This window comes from Conger conger, chromosome 8, assembly GCF_963514075.1.
Source record: "Conger conger chromosome 8, fConCon1.1, whole genome shotgun sequence".
Taxonomy (NCBI): Eukaryota; Metazoa; Chordata; class Actinopteri; order Anguilliformes; family Congridae; genus Conger; species Conger conger.
The window spans coordinates 64509458-64528350 of NC_083767.1; the positions used below are offsets into that span (position 1 = coordinate 64509458).

General features: G+C 50.1%; 1 protein-coding gene across 1 annotated transcript in view; it reads right to left on the reverse strand.

The window, feature by feature from the left end:
• Positions 1-18237, reverse strand: part of arhgef40 (Rho guanine nucleotide exchange factor (GEF) 40) — a 50748-nt gene extending 32511 nt beyond the window's left edge. Inside the window, 10 exon segments of the mRNA XM_061250781.1 lie at positions 1-71; positions 982-1096; positions 1421-1536; positions 2866-3021; positions 5028-6159; positions 10939-10986; positions 10989-11223; positions 13543-13650; positions 13966-14055; positions 17981-18237. The exon segment at positions 1-71 is cut by the window's left edge and continues 24 nt beyond it. Coding sequence (XP_061106765.1) covers positions 1-71; positions 982-1096; positions 1421-1536; positions 2866-3021; positions 5028-6159; positions 10939-10986; positions 10989-11223; positions 13543-13650; positions 13966-14055; positions 17981-17983 — 2074 coding nt within the window. The 5' untranslated portion in view covers positions 17984-18237.
• Between the last annotated feature and the right edge of the window lie 656 nt (positions 18238-18893).

The window sequence follows — 18893 nt, forward strand, 5'->3', positions numbered from 1 at the left end:
GGCAGAGCTCAGAGGGGGGGGAGAGCCGGCAGTCCAGGATTACCGTCATCCCTTTCTCCCTCGCTGACGGGCTGAGAGGGAGGAACAGAGGAATAGAGGGAGGGAGGAACAGAGGAATAGAGGGAGGGAATGGACAGAGGAATAGAGGGAGGAGGGAGGAATGGACAGAGGAACAGAGACGGAGCCTGAGTGCTGGAGTAGAGCAGTACTGTCACACCTGGGCCCTGGCAGTCAGCACGAATAATAGCAGGGTTTTTAAAATGTAGATAAAAGGAGTATTATTACTGCAGGAGTACATACCTGCAGGTTACTGCCTCAGGGAGGGCAGGAGAGGAGAAAGCCACCAGGTTTATTATTCCATCATGAACAACAGAGACACAGCCTTCTATGGTGTAACAGTAGCACGCCACAGTCTCTCTCTCCTCTGTAACGTGTGTGTTACGTGTGTTACAGTGCTACAGTGCTACAGCAGTGTGTGTGTGTGTGTGTGTGTTACAGTGAGTGAGTGAGTGAGTGAGTGTGTGTGTGTGTGTGTGTGTGTGTGTGTGTTTCCGGGTAATGCCGTGGTAACAGGTCTCTCTGTAACAGTAGTGTGTGTTACAGTGTGTGAGTGTGAGTTTGAGTGTGAGTGTGTTACTGGGTAATGGCGTGGTAACAGGTCTCTCTAACAGTAGTGTGTGTTACAGTGTGTGTGTGTGTGTGTGTTACCGGGTAATGCCATGGTAACAGGTCTCTCTGTAACAGTAGTGTGTGTTACAGTGTGAGTTTGAGTGTGAGTGTGTTACAGTGTGTGTGTGTATGTGTTACTGGGTAATGGCGTGGTAACAGGTCTCTGTAGCAGTAGTGTGTGTTACAGTGAGTGTGTGTGTGTGTGTGTGTGTGTTACTGGGTAATGGCGTGGTAACAGGTCTCTGTAGCAGTAGTGTGTGTTACAGTGAGTGTGTGAGTGTGTGTGTTACAGTGTGTGAGTGTGTGTGTTACCGGGTAATGCCGTGGTAACAGGCCAACACCCGGGCCACCTCCTTGTCTTGAAATCCATCAGGTGGGTTCTGCGTTTCTATGGTAACCACAGCCCGTCCCATCCTGTCTACTGTGCCTGGGGGGAGGGAGAGAGGGAGGCAGGAGAATGAAGAAGTAAACACTGAAAGATGTGAAATCACAGCTCTTGCTGTTTATCTTGCACATACATACACTCAGTGGCCACTGTTAGGCAGACCTATACACCAGCTAATCGGCCAATCATGTGGCAACAACTAAATGCATAAAAATGTGCAGAAGTGGTCAAGAGGTTCAGCTGTTTTCAGAACAAATGTCAGAACGGGGAAGAAATGTTATCTAAAGGACTTTGACTTTCAATATTCAGAAACTGCTGAGTGAGGGTTAGGGTTAGGCCTTGCTCCTCAGTGACCCCTCCCCCCACCTGTCAGAATCAGCCATCCTGATTGGAGGACTTCACGGTCCAACTCCTGAAGGAGAGGAGGAGCCTCACAAGAAGAGCCATCTGATTGGTCAGGAGGAGCTGCTGTGAGACCTCCTCTGGACAGTGATCAGATGACAAGGTGCTTAATTCGCTGTTGACATCCGGAAGGGTTTCTGTCTGGACCTGAAGGTTTTCTGAGCAGCAAAGAGAAATGGGCTGTGGCATTTCATTTGGTGTTCTGAATACTCACAAAAACATTAAACAGGCAGAGATGCAGAGCATAATTTCGTGAATAATACTTTTAAAGTGATATTCATTGAGAAGAAATATACAGTGGTGTGAAAAAGTGTTTGCCCCCTTCCTGATTTCTTCTTTTTTTGCATGTTTGTCACACTTAAATGTTTCAGATCAAACAAATTTAAATATTAGTCAAAGACAACACAAGTAAACATAAAATGCAGTTTTTTAAATGAAGGTTTTTATTATTAAGGAGTTATTATTTACTGTTCCATGTTTTCGCCATTTGTGGATAATGGCTCTCACTGTGGTTCGCTGGAGTCCCAAAGCTTTAGAAATGGCTTCATAACCTTTTCCAGACTGATAGAGCTCAATTACTTTCTCTCTCATTTGTTCCTGAATTTCTTTAGATCTCGGCATGATGTGTAGCTTTTGAGAATCATTTGGTCTACCTCACTTTGTCAGGCAGGTCCTATTTAAGTGATTTCTTGATTGAGAACAGGTATGGCAGTAATCAGGCCTGGGTGTGGCTTGAGAAATTGAACTCAGGTTTGATAAACCACAGTTAAGTTATGTTTTAACAGGGGGGGGCAATCACTTTTTCACACAGGGCCATGTAGGTTTGGATTTTTTTCTCCCTTAATAATAAAAACCTTCATTTAAAAACTGCATTTTGTGTTTACTTGTGTTGTCTTTGACTAATATTTAAATTTGTTTGATGATCTGAAACATTTAAGTGTGACAAACATGCAAGAAAATAAGAAATCAGGAAGGGGGCAAACACTTTTTCACACCACTGTATAGTAAGAGTCCAAGAGTGATATTGTCTGTAGCGAGGGCTCATTGAATGGTCTGTGGTTCAGTAATGATATTGTTTGTTGTGAGGGCTCATTGAATGGTCTGTGGTTCAGTAGTGATATTGTTTGTTGTGAGGGCTCATTGAATGGTCTGTGGTTCAGCAGTGATATTGTTTGTTGTGAGGGCTCATTGAATGGTCTGTGGTTCAGTAATGATATTGTTTGTTGTGAGGGCTCATTGAATGGTCTGTGGTTCAGTAGTGATATGTGTCTCATTAGCATTTCACCCCCTGTCATATACTGGGATTTTGCTAAAATGGAATCCAATTCTCAAGATCAGCTTGAGAAACGGAACCAGACACTAACCTTCCTCTTTCAGCTCTGACTCCACCCCCTCTTCGTCCTCATTGCTTGTGCAGACCCGTCCCTCCCCACTGGTGGCCCGGCCTGCTGTGATTGGCTGAGTGTAAGACCAGGGCTACTGTCCTTTTCGGCCTCCCCCTGAGGCTTGAGGCCACGCCCAGTGGATCTGGTCTTCCTCTCCCCCCTTTCCCCTTCCTCTTCCTCCTAACAAACATCACCATGGAGCATTACTGAACACATTAACATCATCATGGAGCATTACTGAACACATTTAACATCATCATGGAGCATTACTGAACACATTTAACATCACCATGGAGCATTACTGAACACATTTAACATCATCATGGAGCATTACTGAACACATCTAACATCACCATGGAGCATTACTGAACACATTTAACATCATCATGGAGCATTACTGTATAAATTTTAGGGAGTGTGAACGGTTAAACGTTTAACCGGTTGACCGAAAATGATAACCGATAACCGGTTTTTTTTTTCCCCCTGAAGGTGGAATGGTAACAGTTCTAAACTATTCTAAACTAGCAATCGACAAGCTTCAGTAGTTCGCAAACAACAAACAGGACAGGGAATTGAATGCTACAGTATTAGACTTATCACATAATTTCTGTAGCTGTTGGTTGATTTATGGGTTATTGTAACGTTATGTCGTTTCTTAAGGTTCACAGAAGATCCGTGTTTATTCTTTAAATAAAATTAACGTAGCTTTCCACTGCTGTATCTACATAAAAATAAAGCAATACATCATCGGACAAATGTTGCACGGAATATTACAATACGCTGTTTATCAAGCAATCTGTGGTCATTTCAGAGGGTTAAGAATGCAAACACCGCAAGGAATTGAATGCTACAGTACTATAGTTGTCAAATAATTTATGTGTTTAAAATATGTAGCTGTTAGTTCACTTATGGCTAGGGTTGCCACCACAGTCATGTACAAATCCTGGACACATACGAAGCTGGCAAACTGAGTGAGCCGGACTGTCACTCGCTCTCGAGGGCGCGCGAGCCTGAGGGAATGTGGTGCGCAACCACCTTGTGCTTGGCGCCAATTCCTCTTTCATTACAAGAGTGTAATACGTGAAGGTTAATAACGTCTCATCATGTGTTACATTACATTTAGGAACGAACACTGGATAAGCTGTCTACATTTCATTAAGCAATACTAATGTATGCAACACTCGAAAATACTTGAGATTCCGGGACATTTCGTTTCATTATTTTATCCAGGACAGTCCCGGAGAATCCAGGACGGGTGTCAATCCTACTTATAGCTTATTCTATGGCGTTTCTTCATCCATTATCCGTGTTTATTCGTTGACACGCGGATTCAAACTACCGGCAACGTATACTTCGCTTTCCAGTATGCGGTATCTACGTAAAGATAAATAAAGCAATACATCATCATTAGTCTATTTATCCATCGGATATTGTCAGCGAAAATGGACGCGTTAATCTCACCACCTCGATTGTCCCGCGCCATATAAAATGCTAAGGCATATACATTTTTTTTTAAAGTTTATAAGTATATAAAAAAGTTTACCGTTACATAAAAATATGCTGTATTGACATGAAAGTAAAATCATTAGACCACTCGCCAATGATAAAATAGACCCGATGTTATGTTGTATCAGGCAAATATTGCGTGACCACGGAATTTTGAGTGCACAACCCCATCCTTAACAAAGTTGTGAACAGTAGCATATTTACAGATTTCATGTCAGTTAAGTCTATCGGGCATATCCGATAGGGAAGAGGGATGAAAACATGAAGAATGATCATTTTAACTATTTAACTGCAGATCTCTGCACCTGTGAGGTTACACTGCACAATGTCAATGTAAATGTAAATCTTTAATTTGGCAATTAGGCTATTATCTGACTTACAATGTTGACATTTAACTAATGAGATGGCCCTCAATGCAATTACATTTCTCAGGAATAATAATAATAATAATGACGATGATGATGATGATAATGATGGGACTCCTAGTGGTCATAAGCAGTATCGGTTAACCGTTTAAAAAATGGAATGGTAACCGGTTACAATAACTGATGATTTGTCACATCCCTAGTACATTTAACCATGGAGCACTACTGTATACATTTATCATCGCCATGGAATATTACTCTGTATATTTAACATCACCATAGAATATGACTCTGTACATATATTTGTTGAAGTACCTGGGGACTCTGAATCCTGCTGTCTTCACATCCTTTCCTCTGAGACACAGCTGGTCCTCCAGCGTCCCATCATGCCCCAGCTGTGTGGTGGGGCCAGGGTTAGGGTCAGTAGGCATGTCCTGGGCTGGGCCTGGCGTTCTGTCCACTGGAGATCTGTCCAATGGCCTTTCAGTATTCTCAGTGCCTCCGGCACCTCCAGCCAATGGCCTTTCAGTATTCTCAGCTCCAGCCAATGGCCTTTCGGTATTCTCAGCTCCAGCCAATGGCCTTTCAGTATTCTCAGCTCCAGCCAATGGCCTTTCAGTATTCTCAGCTCCAGCCAATGGCCTTTCAGTATTCTCAGCTCCAGCCAATGGCCTTTCAGTATTCTCAGCTCCAGCCAATGGCCTTTCAGTATTCTCAGCCCCAGCCAATGGCCTTTCAGTATTCTCAGCTCCAGCCAATGGCCTTTCAGTATTCTCAGCTTCCACCCCTCCTCCAGCACCGCCCACCAGCAGCCGCTCTGATTTGTCCAGAGGACAGCCTGAGCACGACTGTGTGTCCTCATCTGATTGGCCCTCCCCTTCCACGTGCTGTTCTGTGCCCTGATTGGCTCCCTCCCTCTCACTCCCCACACCGGGCTTCCTCTCCTGGGCAGGCCCCTCCCCCCTCTCTCTCTCCAGGTCGATGACTCGTGGAACGGGGCGGGAGGGGAGGTCCCTGCGGGAGGCCCCGCCCCTGCGCCCCCCCCAGGCCCGCCCCCGCCGCGGCCTCGGGCCCCGCCCCCTGCGGCAGAGTGGCAGCGTCTTGGTCTTGCAGATCCCGTGCATCTCCAGGTACCTCTGCCGGGACTCCGCCCCCCCGTCAGCCCCGCCCTCTGGCCCGCCCCGAGGCTCCAGCAGCTGGACGTACTCCCCGCCAAGCTCCTCCCCCAGCCCGCATGGCTCCTCCCCCAGCAGGGCCGGGGCGTCGGCTTCAGGGGCGGAGTCTTCAGGGGCAGAGTCTTCTTCCTCATCCCAGGACCAGGAGTCTGCCTCGCCAGGTGAGCTGGGGGAGGGGCTGGACACAAACTTGGGATAGACCACCTCCTCCCACGGCACCCTGACCACGCCCTCACCTGTGCTCACCAGACAGGTGTCTAACCCACCGCCTCCTGGAGAGAGAGAGAGAGAGAGAGAGAGAGAGAGAGAGAGAGAGAGAGAGAGAGAGAGAGAGAGAGAGAGAGAGAGAGAGAGAGAGAGAGAGACTTACTGACTGACTTACTGGGGCTTGAGAATTCCCAGACACTGCTTACCCTCTCTCTGAAGCCCCTTCCCCTCTCTCTGAAGCCCCTTCCCCTCTCTCTGAAGCCCCTTCCCCTCTCTCTGAAGCCCTTCCCCTCTCTCTGAAGCCCCTTCCCCTCTCTCTGACGCCCCTTCCCCTCTCTCTGAAGCCCCTTCCCCTCTCTCTGAAGCCCCTTACCCTCTCTCTGGAAGCCCCTCCCCTCTCTCTGAAGCCCTTCCCCTCTCTCTGACGCCCCTTCCCCTCTCTCTGAAGCCCCTTCCCCTCTCTCTGAAACCCCTTCCCCTCTCTCTGAAGCCCCTTCCCCTCTCTCTGAAGCCCCTTCCCCTCTCTCTGAAACCCCTTCCCCTCTCTCTGAAGCCCCTTCCCCTCTCTCTGAAGCCCCTTCCCCTCTCTCTGAAGCCCCTTCCCCTCTCTCTGAAGCCCCTTCCCCTCTCTCTGAAGCCCCTTCCCCTCTCTCTGAAGCCCTTCCCCTCTCTCTGACGCCCCTTCCCCTCTCTCTGAAGCCCCTTCCCCTCTCTCTGAAACCCCTTCCCCTCTCTCTGAAGCCCCTTCCCCTCTCTCTGAAGCCCCTTCCCCTCTCTCTGAAGCCCTTCCCCTCTCTCTGACGCCCCTTCCCCTCTCTCTGAAGCCCCTTCCCCTCTCTCTGAAACCCCTTCCCCTCTCTCTGAAGCCCTTCCCCTCTCTCTGACGCCCCTTCCCCTCTCTCTGAAGCCCCTTCCCCTCTCTCTGAAACCCCTTCCCCTCTCTCTGAAGCCCCTTCCCCTCTCTCTGAAGCCCCTTCCCCTCTCTCTGAAACCCCTTCCCCTCTCTCTGAAGCCCCTTCCCCTCTCTCTGAAGCCCCTTCCCCTCTCTCTGAAGCCCCTTCCCCTCTCTCTGAAGCCCCTTCCCCTCTCTCTGAAGCCCCTTCCCCTCTCTCTGAAGCCCCTCCCCTCTCTCTGAAGCCCCTTCCCCTCTCTCTGAAGCCCCTTACCCTCTCTCTGGAAGCCCCTCCCCTCTCTCTGAAGCCCTTCCCCTCTCTCTGACGCCCCTTCCCCTCTCTCTGAAGCCCCTTCCCCTCTCTCTGAAACCCCTTCCCCTCTCTCTGAAGCCCCTTCCCCTCTCTCTGAAGCCCCTTCCCCTCTCTCTGAAACCCCTTCCCCTCTCTCTGAAGCCCCTTCCCCTCTCTCTGAAGCCCCTTCCCCTCTCTCTGAAGCCCTTCCCCTCTCTCTGACGCCCCTTCCCCTCTCCCTTACCCTCTCTCTGAAGCCCCTTCCCCTCTCTCTGAAGCCCTTACCCTCTCTCTGAAGCCCCTTCCCCTCTCTCTGAAGCCCCTTACCCTCTCTCTGAAGCCCCTTCCCCTCTCTCTGAAGCCCCTTCCCCTCTCTCTGAAGCCCCTTCCCCTCTCTCTGAAGCCCCTTCCCCTCTCTCTGAAGCCCCTCCCCTCTCTCTGAAGCCCCTTCCCCTCTCTCTGAAGCCCCTTACCCTCTCTCTGGAAGCCCCTTCCCCTCTCTCTGAAGCCCTTCCCCTCTCTCTGAAGCCCCTTACCCTCTCTCTGAAGCCCCTTCCCCTCTCTCTGAAGCCCCTTACCCTCTCTCTGGAAGCCCCTTCCCCTCTCTCTGAAGCCCTTCCCCTCTCTCTGAAGCCCCTTACCCTCTCTCTGAAGCCCTTCCCCTCTCTCTGAAGCCCCTTCCCCTCTCTCTGGAAGCCACTTCCCCTCTCTCTGAAGCCCCTTCCCCTCTCTCTGAAGCCCCTTCCCCTCTCTCTGAAGCCCCTTCCCCTCTCTCTGAAGCCCCCTCCCCTCTCTCTGAAGCCCCCTCCCCTCTCTCTGAAGCCCCTTCCCCTCTCTGGAAGCCCCTTCCCCTCTCTCTGGAAGCCCCTCCCCTCTCTCTGAAGCTCCTTCCCCTCTCTCTGGAGCCCCTTCCCCTCTCTCTGAAGCCCCTCCCCTCTCTCTGAAGCCCCTTCCCCTCTCTCTGAAACCCCTTCCCCTCTCTCTGAAGCCCCTTCCCCTCTCTCTGAAGCCCCTTCCTCTCTCTCTGAAGCCCCTTCCCCTCTCCCTTACCCTCTCTCTGAAGCCCCTTCCCCTCTCTCTGAAGCCCTTACCCTCTCTCTGAAGCCCCTTCCCCTCTCTCTGAAGCCCCTTCCCCTCTCTCTGAAGCCCCTTACCCTCTCTCTGGAAGCCCCTTCCCCTCTCTCTGAAGCCCCTTCCCCTCTCTCTGGAAGCCCCTCCCCTCTCTCTGAAGCCCCTTCCCCTCTCTCTGAAGCCCCTTCCCCTCTCTCTGAAGCCCCTTCCCCTCTCTCTGAAGCCCCTTCCCCTCTCTCTGGAAGCCCCTTCCCCTCTCCCTTACCCTCTCTCTGAAAGCCCCTTCCCCTCTCTCTGAAGCCCCTTCCCCTCTCTCTGAAGCCCCTTCCCCTCTCTCTGGAAGCCCCTCCCCTCTCTCTGAAGCCCCTTCCCCTCTCTCTGAAGCCCCTTCCCCTCTCTCTGAAGCCCCTTCCCCTCTCTCTGAAGCCCCTTCCCCTCTCTCTGAAGCCCTTCCCCTCTCTCTGAAGCCCCTTACCCTCTCTCTGAAGCCCCTTCCCCTCTCTCTGGAAGCCCCTTCCCCTCTCTCTGAAGCCCCTCCCCTCTCTCTGAAGCCCCTTCCCCTCTCTCTGAAGCCCCTTCCCCTCTCTCTGAAGCCCCTCCCCTCTCTCTGAAGCCCCTTCCCCTCTCTCTGAAGCCCCTTCCCCTCTCTCTGAAGCCCCTTCCCCTCTCTCTGAAGCCCCTTCCCCTCTCTCTGAAGCCCCTCCCCTCTCTCTGAAGCCCCTTCCCCTCTCTCTGAAACCCCTTCCCCTCTCTCTGAAGCCCCTTCCCCTCTCTCTGAAGCCCCTTCCTCTCTCTCTGAAGCCCCTTCCCCTCTCCTTACCCTCTCTCTGAAGCCCCTTCCCCTCTCTCTGAAGCCCTTACCCTCTCTCTGAAGCCCCTTCCCCTCTCTCTGAAGCCCCTTCCCCTCTCTCTGAAGCCCCTTCCCCTCTCTCTGAAGCCCCTTACCCTCTCTCTGAAGCCCCTTCCCCTCTCTCTGAAGCCCCTTCCCCTCTCTCTGGAAGCCCCTCCCCTCTCTCTGAAGCCCCTTCCCCTCTCTCTGAAGCCCCTTCCCCTCTCTCTGAAGCCCCTTCCCCTCTCTCTGAAGCCCCTTCCCCTCTCTCTGGAAGCCCCTTCCCCTCTCCCTTACCCTCTCTCTGAAGCCCCTTCCCCTCTCCCTGAAGCCCCTTCCCCTCTCTCTGAAAGCCCCTTCCCCTCTCTCTGGAAGCCCCTCCCCTCTCTCTGAAGCCCCTTCCCCTCTCTCTGAAGCCCCTTCCCCTCTCTCTGAAGCCCTTACCCTCTCTCTGAAGCCCCTTCCCCTCTCTCTGAAGCCCCTTCCCCTCTCTGTGGAAGCCCCTTCCCCTCTCTCTGAAGCCCCTTCCCCTCTCTCTGAAGCCCCTTCCCCTCTCTCTGAAGCCCCTTACCCTCTCTCTGAAGCCCCCTCCCCTCTCTCTGAAGCCCCCTCCCCTCTCTCTGAAGCCCCTTACCCTCTCCCTTCCCCTCTCTCTGAAGCCCCTTACCCTCTCCCTTACCCTCTCTCTGAAGCCCCTTACCCTCTCCCTTACCCTCTCTCTGAAGCCCCTTCCCCTCTCTCTGAAGCCCCTTACCCTCTCTCTGAAGCCCCCTCCCCTCTCTCTGAAGCCCCCTCCCCTCTCTCTGAAGCCCCTTACCCTCTCCCTTCCCCTCTCTCTGAAGCCCCTTACCCTCTCCCTTACCCTCTCTCTGAAGCCCCTTACCCTCTCCCTTACCCTCTCTCTGAAGCCCCTTCCCCTCTCTCTGGAAGCCCCTTCCCCTCTCTCTGAAGCCCCTTCCCCTCTCTCTGGAAGCCCCTTCCCCTCTCTCTGAAGCCCCTTCCCCTCTCTCTGAAGCCCCTTACCCTCTCCCTTCCCCTCTCTCTGAAGCCCCTTACCCTCTCCCTTACCCTCTCTCTGAAGCCCCTTCCCCTCTCTCTGGAAGCCCCTTCCCCTCTCTCTGAAGCCCCTCCCCTCTCTCTGAAGCCCCTTACCCTCTCTCTGAAGCCCCTTCCCCTCTCTCTGGAAGCCCCTCCCCTCTCTCTGAAGCCCCCTCCCCTCTCTCTGAAGCCCCTTACCCTCTCCCTTCCCCTCTCTCTGAAGCCCCTTACCCTCTCCCTTACCCTCTCTCTGAAGCCCCTTCCCCTCTCTCTGAAGCCCCTTACCCTCTCTCTGAAGCCCCCTCCCCTCTCTCTGAAGCCCCCTCCCCTCTCTCTGAAGCCCCTTACCCTCTCCCTTCCCCTCTCTCTGAAGCCCCTTACCCTCTCCCTTACCCTCTCTCTGAAGCCCCTTACCCTCTCCCTTACCCTCTCTCTGAAGCCCCTTCCCCTCTCTCTGGAAGCCCCTTCCCCTCTCTCTGAAGCCCCTTCCCCTCTCTCTGGAAGCCCCTTCCCCTCTCTCTGAAGCCCATTCCCCTCACTCTGAAGCCCCTTACCCTCTCCCTTCCCCTCTCTCTGAAGCCCCTTACCCTCTCCCTTACCCTCTCTCTGGAAGCCCCTTCCCCTCTCTCTGAAGCCCCTCCCCTCTCTCTGAAGCCCCTCCCCTCTCTCTGAAGCCCCTTCCCCTCTCTCTGAAGCCCCTCCCCTCTCTCTGAAGCCCTTACCCTCTCTCTGGAAGCCGCGCTCCTTGTTGATGCAGTGCAGCCACTCGGGCTGAACACCAGGCTGTGCTGGGCCTCCGGCACGAGGACCTCCTGCACGCTGCGGCCCCCGGGGGCCAGGCACTTGAGGGCCAGGCGTGGGCAGCGCGTGGAGAACGGCACCACCTGCAGGTAGAAGTCTGTACTGCGCAGGAGCCTCCAGTCCAGTGTGCACAGCTGCACCACTACCCTCTCCCCCAGACACAGCGGCCAGCCCGCGTGCACAAACAGACTGCCCAGGTACTGCCCCTGCGGAGAGAGAGAGAGAGAGGGAGGGAGAGAGAGGGAGAGGGAGGGAGGGAGGGAGGGAGGGAGAGAGGGAGGGAGAGAGGGAGAGAGAGGGAGGGAGGGAGGGAGGGAGGGAGAGAGGGAGAGATGAACATAGAGTGGATTTCACCCGATTTGAGCCCGACTTTAATACGTGTGTGAATACGGTAGATGAGATAAAATGCAACTCACTTATAATACACCACTTTGGGATTGTTTTTCCTAAGTTGTTTTATAAAATGGGAAGTTGCCGTTATTTTTGGCTTGTTTTCAAAAAATCTGGTTGTTTGTTTGGTAATGTAACAAGTGACCTGCTTTTTCATTCATGGTTACTATTGCTCAAGAACTGACGGTTTCTGACAGTGAGGATACTAGCCTGGCCTATTTGTCTTGCAAAAGGTGGCAACACTAGGTATCACAGTATTTGTGTTTTATGAACCACCACATTAGTTTGTAGCTGCCCTGACTTCTTGAGAGGCTTCTTTTCTCACATTGCTGAGCACAGACCAGCTGGAATGGTACTTTTCAGAAAGGCCAGCAACTCAAACATCATTTTAGACGCTGAAATTGGACCGAAGCCCCAGTCAAACCTGATCTCCCATAAATTTCTACTCATTACTCACATAGGGGCTAGACTATATCTCCCATAGTTCAATGCAATGTTCCGTCCTTGCAGCTCAAACGACTTTTATTCACCCTGGATGTGACCCCTCCCCCTGATTATGACCCCTCCCCCTGTGTGTAACCCTTCCCCTGATTATGACCCCTCCCCCTGTCTGTAACCCTTCCCCTGACTATGACCCCTCCCCCTGTGTGTAACCCCTCCCCCTGATTATGACCCCTCCCCCTGTCTGTAACCCTTCCCCTGATTATGACCCCTCCCCCTGTGTGTAACCCCTTCCCTGATTATGACCCCTCCCCCTGTGTGTAACCCTTCCCCTGACTATGACCCCTCCCCCTGTGTGTAACCCCTCCCCCTATGTGTGACCCCCCCGCATCCATGTTTATAAAAGGAATCAAATAATTACTCATTTCCTGTGCTGTGACCTCAGTCTTCCCTTGATAGTAGTTTTAAATAAACACAAATTTTCTCTCACACAGACCCACACTGACTCTCTCTCACTCTCTCTCACCCTCTCTCTCACTCTCTCACTCTCTCTCTCACTCTCACTCTCACTCTCTCTCTTATGTATGCTCACTCCCCATCTCTAAATCACAGTTCTTATATTTCTACAGCCTACTCCTCTTCCTCAGCCTCTGCCCCCTCTCTGTTCCCCCTCCCCCTCCCGCTCTCCCCCTCTCTCCTTCTCTCTCTCCCTCCCGCTCTCCCCCTCTCTCCTTCTCTCTCTCCCTCCCGCTCTCCCCTTCTCTCCCTCCCTCTCTCTCTCCCTCCCACCCTCCCTCTCTGCCCCTCTCCCTCTGCACTTTCCCAGGCAGTGGAGAGGCACATATGGAACAGATTATCAGCATGACTCAGAGTCTCTGTCTTCTGCCCCAGACAGTTTCACACAGCAACCATCAAAACAAGCCCAACTACCAGTGTGTGTGTGTCTGTGTATGTGTGTGTGTCTGTGTGTGTGTAGGTGTGTGTGTGTATGTGTGTGTCTGTGTGTGAGAGTGTGTGTATGTGTGTGTGTAGGTGTGTGTGTGTATGTGTGTGTCTGTGTGTGAGAGTGTGTGAGGGACACCTCGACACAGCCCGGGCGGGGATCGAACCCTCCGACTGCCAGACGACTGCTCTTACTGCCTGAGCCATGTCGCCCCCTATGTCGCCCGTATGTGTGTGTACATGTGAGTGTGTGTGTGTGAGAGTGTGTGTAGGTGTGTGTGAGTGTGTGTGTGTGTGTGGGTGTAGGTGTGTGTGTGTGTGTGTGTGTGTGTGAGAGTGTGTGTGTATGTATGTGTGTGTGTGTGTAGATGTGTGTGAGTGCGTGTGTAGGTGTGTGAGTGTGTGTGTGTAGGTGTGTGTGAGTGTGTGAGTGTGTGTAGGTGTGTAGGTGTGTGTGTGTGTGAGTGTGTGTGTAGATGTGTGTAGGTGTGTGTGTGTGTGTGCGTGTGTGCTTGCGTGTGTGTGTAGATGTGTGTAGATGTGTGTAGGTGTGTGTGTGTGTGAGAGAGTGTGTGAGAGAGTGTGTGTGTAGATGTGTGTAGGTGTGTGTGTGTGTGTGTAGGTGTGTAGGTGTGTGTGTGTGTGTGTGTGTGAGAGTGTGTGTGTAGATGTGTGTAGGTGTGTGTGTGCTTGCGTGCGTGCGTGCGTGCGTGCGTGTGTGTGCGTGCGTGCGTGCGTACGTGCATGCTCACACATGCATGTTGCTGTAGCCGCTGTAGGAGGTGTTTTGCGGGGATGAAGTAGTCCAGGAGGAATCTCAGGCTGTCCTGCTGATAGGTTGACTCCAGGACAGAGAAAACCTACACCAAGAGAAAATACACATATTATTATTATTATTATTATTATTATTGTTACTATTATTATTGTTATTATTTGTAGTAGTAGCAGTACTAGTTATAGTATTTGTTTTTTATTATTACTGGTAGTATTTGTAAGATGATGATGATGATGATGATGATGATGATGATTATTACTATCAGAACAGGGAATTGTGGGATAGCCCCAGTGAACCAGGGCTTTAAACTAGGCTGAAGATGACAGTCTGTTTCAAAAATAATCCATTATCCATGCTGTGTCTTCCTGTATCCCAGCATGCCTGCTGACTGGAGCTTTACCTGGGAGAGAAGGGGGGGGGCCGTGCTCTCAAAGGGGGGGTACAGGGACGACAGAGCCCCCTGAACACAATCTTCCACAGCCTCTGAGCCCTGAGAGAGAGTGAAATTGGCTTTTTAACAAAACATCGTACGACAGATCACATTTCCGCCCTACACACCCTTATTGATAAACATGTAAAGTACTGTGCAAAAGTTTTAGGCAGGTATGAAAAAGTAAGAATGCTTCCAAAAAATAGAAATGTTAATAGTTTATTTTTATCAATTAACAAAATGCAAAGTGAGTGAACAGAAGAAAAATCTAAATGAAATCAATATTTGGTGTGACCACCCTTTGCCTTCAAACCAGCATCAATTCTTCGAGGTACACTTGCACGAAGTCAGGGATTTTGTAGGCATATAGTCAGGTTTATGATTAACCAATTATACCAAACAGGAGCTAATAATCATCGATTTAATATGTGGGTTGAAACACAATCATTAACTGAAACAGAAACAGCTGTGTAGGAGGGTTAAAACTGGGTGAGGAACAGCCAAACTGCTTCCAAGGTGAGGTTGCTGAAGACAGTTTAATGTCAGAAGTCATACACCATGGCAAGACTGAGCACAGCAACACGACACAAGGTAGTTATACTGCATCAGCAAGGTCTCTCCCAGGCAGAAATTTCAAGGCAGACAGGGGTTTCCAGATGTGCTGTCCAAGCTCCGTTGAAGAAGCACAAAGAAACGGGCAACGTTGAGAACCGTAGACGCAGTGGTTGGCCAAGGAATCTTAGTGCAGCAGATGAACGACACATCATGCTTACTTCCCTTCACAATCAGAAGATGTCCAGCAGTGCCATCAGCTCAGAATTGGCAGAAACCAGTGGGACCCAGGTACACCCATCTACTGCGCGGAGAAGTCTGGTCAGAAGTGGTCTTCATGGCAGAATTGTGGCCAAAAAGCCATACCTCCGACGTGGAAACAAGGCCAAGGGATTCAACTATGCATGAAAACACAGGAACTGGGGTGCAGAAAAATGGCGGCAGGTTCTCTGGACTGATGAGTCAAAATGTTAAATATTTGGCTGTAGCAGAAGGCAGTTTGTTCGCCGAAGGGCTGGAGAGCGGGTACAAGAATGAGTGTCTGCAGGCCACAGTGAAGCATGCTGGAGGTTCCTTGCAAGTTTGGGGCTGCATTTCTGCAAATGGAGTTGGGGATTTGGTCAGAATTAATGGTCTCCTCAATGCTGGGAAGTACAGGCAGATAATTATCCATCATGCAATACCATCAGGGAGGCATCTGATTGGCCCCAAATTTATTCTGCAGCAGGACAATGACCCCAAACATATAGCCAACGTCATTAAGAACTATCTCCAGCGTAAAGAAGAACAAGGAGTCCTGGAAGTGATGGTATGGCCCCCACAGAGCGCTGAGCTCAACGCCATCGAGTCTGTCTGGGACTACATGAAGAGACAGAAGCATTTGAGGCTGCCTAAATCTACAGAAGAACTGTGGCTAGTTGTTTGGAACAACCTACCTGCCGAGTTCCTTCAAAAACTGTGTGCAAGTATACCTACATTTACATTTTAGTCATTTGGCAGAAGCTTTTAATCCAAAGCGACTTACAAGTGCATAGGTTCTTCCACAAGTTAAAGCAACACATCCACAACTAGTAAAATACACATGTTCTGAACATACAGTCATCATAAGTGCAATTCAATTTATTATTATTTATTTTTTTGTTAGACAAGAGGGATAGGGATATCAGAAAGGGGGCGGGGGAAATCAGGAGGGAGGACTAAGGTAGAGTTTGAAAAGGTGTGTTTTTAGTCTGCATTAAAATAGGGGGAGGGATTCTGCTATCCTGACAGTGGTAGGCAAGTCATTCCACCACTGAGGAACCAGAACGGAGAACAGGCGCGAACGTGCAGCTCGACCGTCAGGTGCTCGTAGAGAGGGAACCACAAGGCGACCAGAGCTGGCAGACCGGAGTGGTCTAGCTGGGGAGTAGGGAGTGATTAAGGATTGTATGTAAGGTGGGGCAGTCCCCTTAGCAGCCTGAAATGCCAACACTAGACTGCCTAGAAGAATTGATGCTGTTTTGAAGGCAAAGGGTGGTCACACCAAACATTGATTTGATTTAGATTTTTCTTCTGTTCATTCACTTCTTCTGTTCATGCATTTTGTTAATTGATAAAAATAAACTATTAACATTTCTATTTTTGAAAGCATTCTTATTTTACAGCATTTATTCACACCTGCCTAAAACGTTTGCACAGTACTGTACATCAAAATAAAATACAAATATTTCCTTGATTCGCAGAAATTTGATTCTGGCACAAAGGACTATTTTACAAACATCTTGAAATCTATCATATAATAAAATTAATGTATATAGAACATAAAACTGGGTCTAAAATTGGCAACAAGACAACAGAATTCTTGTTCTTGTTCAGAAAACCATAAATTCAATCTATTGTACTTCATGGCAGTGAAGTGTGGGGTCCGCTTGCTAATCAGCCTCAGGACAACTTCACCAAAAATTAGTGAATGAATTGAATTAAAAGTGTGTGCATGTGTATTGTACTGTACACGTGATAACAGTATATCTATGGTGTACTGTACACTAAAGCACAGTGTAACAGTGGATCTATGGTGTACTGTACACTCTGCATCTCTGAGAGATTGTACTTCCTGCCTTTATTTTTCTCTTGTGACATGAGGGGGCAGGGGCAGAGAGAAAGAGAGAGAGAGAGAGAGGGAGAGAGAGGGGAGTGGGAGGGGAGAAAGAAAAGAGGGAGAGAAAGGGGCCAAGGGAGGGGGGGGTGGGAATGAGAGAAAGAACGTGTGAGAGAGAGAAGGATAGAGGATGGAGGAAAATAATGGAGTCTTGCTATTCTGTTTTTAAATAAGTAGAAATGCTTCTGTTTCCACACAGCTCACCTAGCCAGCCCTGTGAATACCCCTCACTCACACCCCACCCCTTCACCCTCCGGAAACACAACCCCTCCACCCCTCTCTCTCTCTCTCTCTCTCTCTCTCTCTCCCTCTCTCTCTCCCTCCCCCCCTCTCTCTCTCCCCCCTCCCATGTCTCTCCAGTCCACTGTGGAAAATCCAGCATCACTCAAACACTCTCACTCAAACGCTCTCACTCAAACACTCTCACTCAAACACTCTCACTCAAACCACTCTCACTCAAACACTCACACTCAAACCACTCTCACTCAAACACTCTCACTCAAACCACTCTCACTCAAACACTCTCACTCAAACACTCTCACTCAAACACTCTCACTCAAACACTCTCACTCAAACACTCTCACTCAAACCACTCTCACTCAAACACTCTCACTCAAACACTCTCACTCACTCGCTCCCAGAATAAACTGGCCCTACACCCCCCTTCTCTTTTTCCCTCTAGACAAACTGCTCCACCCTTCATTACTGAATCACCCCTCTCTCTTCCTCCTCCTCACTCTCTCTTGTAATTTTCAGTTTTCTTCCACTCTCTCACACACATGCATGCACACACACACGCACACACACAATCACACACACGCATACACAATCATGCGCACAGACACACATATACACAAACTCTCAAACAGACACAGGCACACATGCATGCACTCATACATGTGCATGTACACACATGCACTCTCTTTCTCTCACACACAAACTCACACATACATGCACACACACACACACACACACACAGTCAAGACACAAACACACACACACACACACACACACACACACACACAAGCAGAAAAGACACACAACAACACTGTCATAAATAGGAGAGAGCTCATGAAGCCCAGGCCAGAGAGCGAGTCTGCACACAATAAAGCAGAACAGCACAAATGTCTCTCAGGAGCTACAGATCATTTTTCCCGAGCGCAGCGCAACGTGCAGACCGGGGTTATGTGAATTACAGAGGATTTGGTGAGACCCCTTTACTTGGCTCATGCTTTAAAACAATATTTTAGGCGTATCGCATGATCGTCAGTTTATAATCGCTGCCTTCTGACTTACCATGAGTCCAGCTCCGCTTCATCCCCCTGTTCCGCTCCGTCCCGCCAGTCCTCTCTTCCGTTTTCTCGGTCTCTCGCTCAGTCTTTCCTTCCTATCGTTTCAGCGCGTTACTCTTTCTTCGCTGTCTTTCGACATCTGTTTTCTCCAGCTATATTTCACCAAGAGATGCGCGCTGCGTCCGCTCTCTGCTCCCCCCGACAGTCCTCATTTCAGTCTGGCGTGGAGTCACCGCGCCCCTCCCTTCGCTTCCCCAAACAAGAGCGCCTCAGTCTCTTTTTTTAAACCACCGCTGCACTCAGTTTTTCCGTTTTTTTTTCCTCCAAATTAAAAACGAAACGACGAAAAAATTCTCTTGACTGGTGCAGCGCGTCATCCACTGAGAAACGGAACCGATGCTTTAGACTATGTTCACTGCGCATCGTCGCCATTCGTGAAAATGTCCAAAAAATCTTTCCCGACATTAATGAAAACTTCGTAGCGTATGTCACTGGGCTTGGAGAGGAACTGGAACTCGCAGCGTGCAGACACTAATAGTTACATTTAACTTCAGCTAATGACAGAGGGCTGTTTGTTCTCACGTGTGAGTACGTACGCAGTGCAGTCCGTAAGTATTTGGATAGTGACACACTTTGTTGTTTTTTGCCCATGCATATGGTAAGAGAGGATATAAGGAATAATATAGATGAGAACTTGTGGCCCAATCCAGAGGACCAGCTTGACTAGCATTGATGTACATATTTATCAAGTACATCAAGTATCGATTACATATTCTATGAATACAGTATGTGTGTGTTTTTTTCCTAATACGGTATTAGGATTGCTGTTTCATTTTGTGTTTCCTTTTTGTGTTAATAAGGAATAAGGAGTACTACAGCATATGCCAAAAATGTCAGATTGTGAAATATTGCTGCAT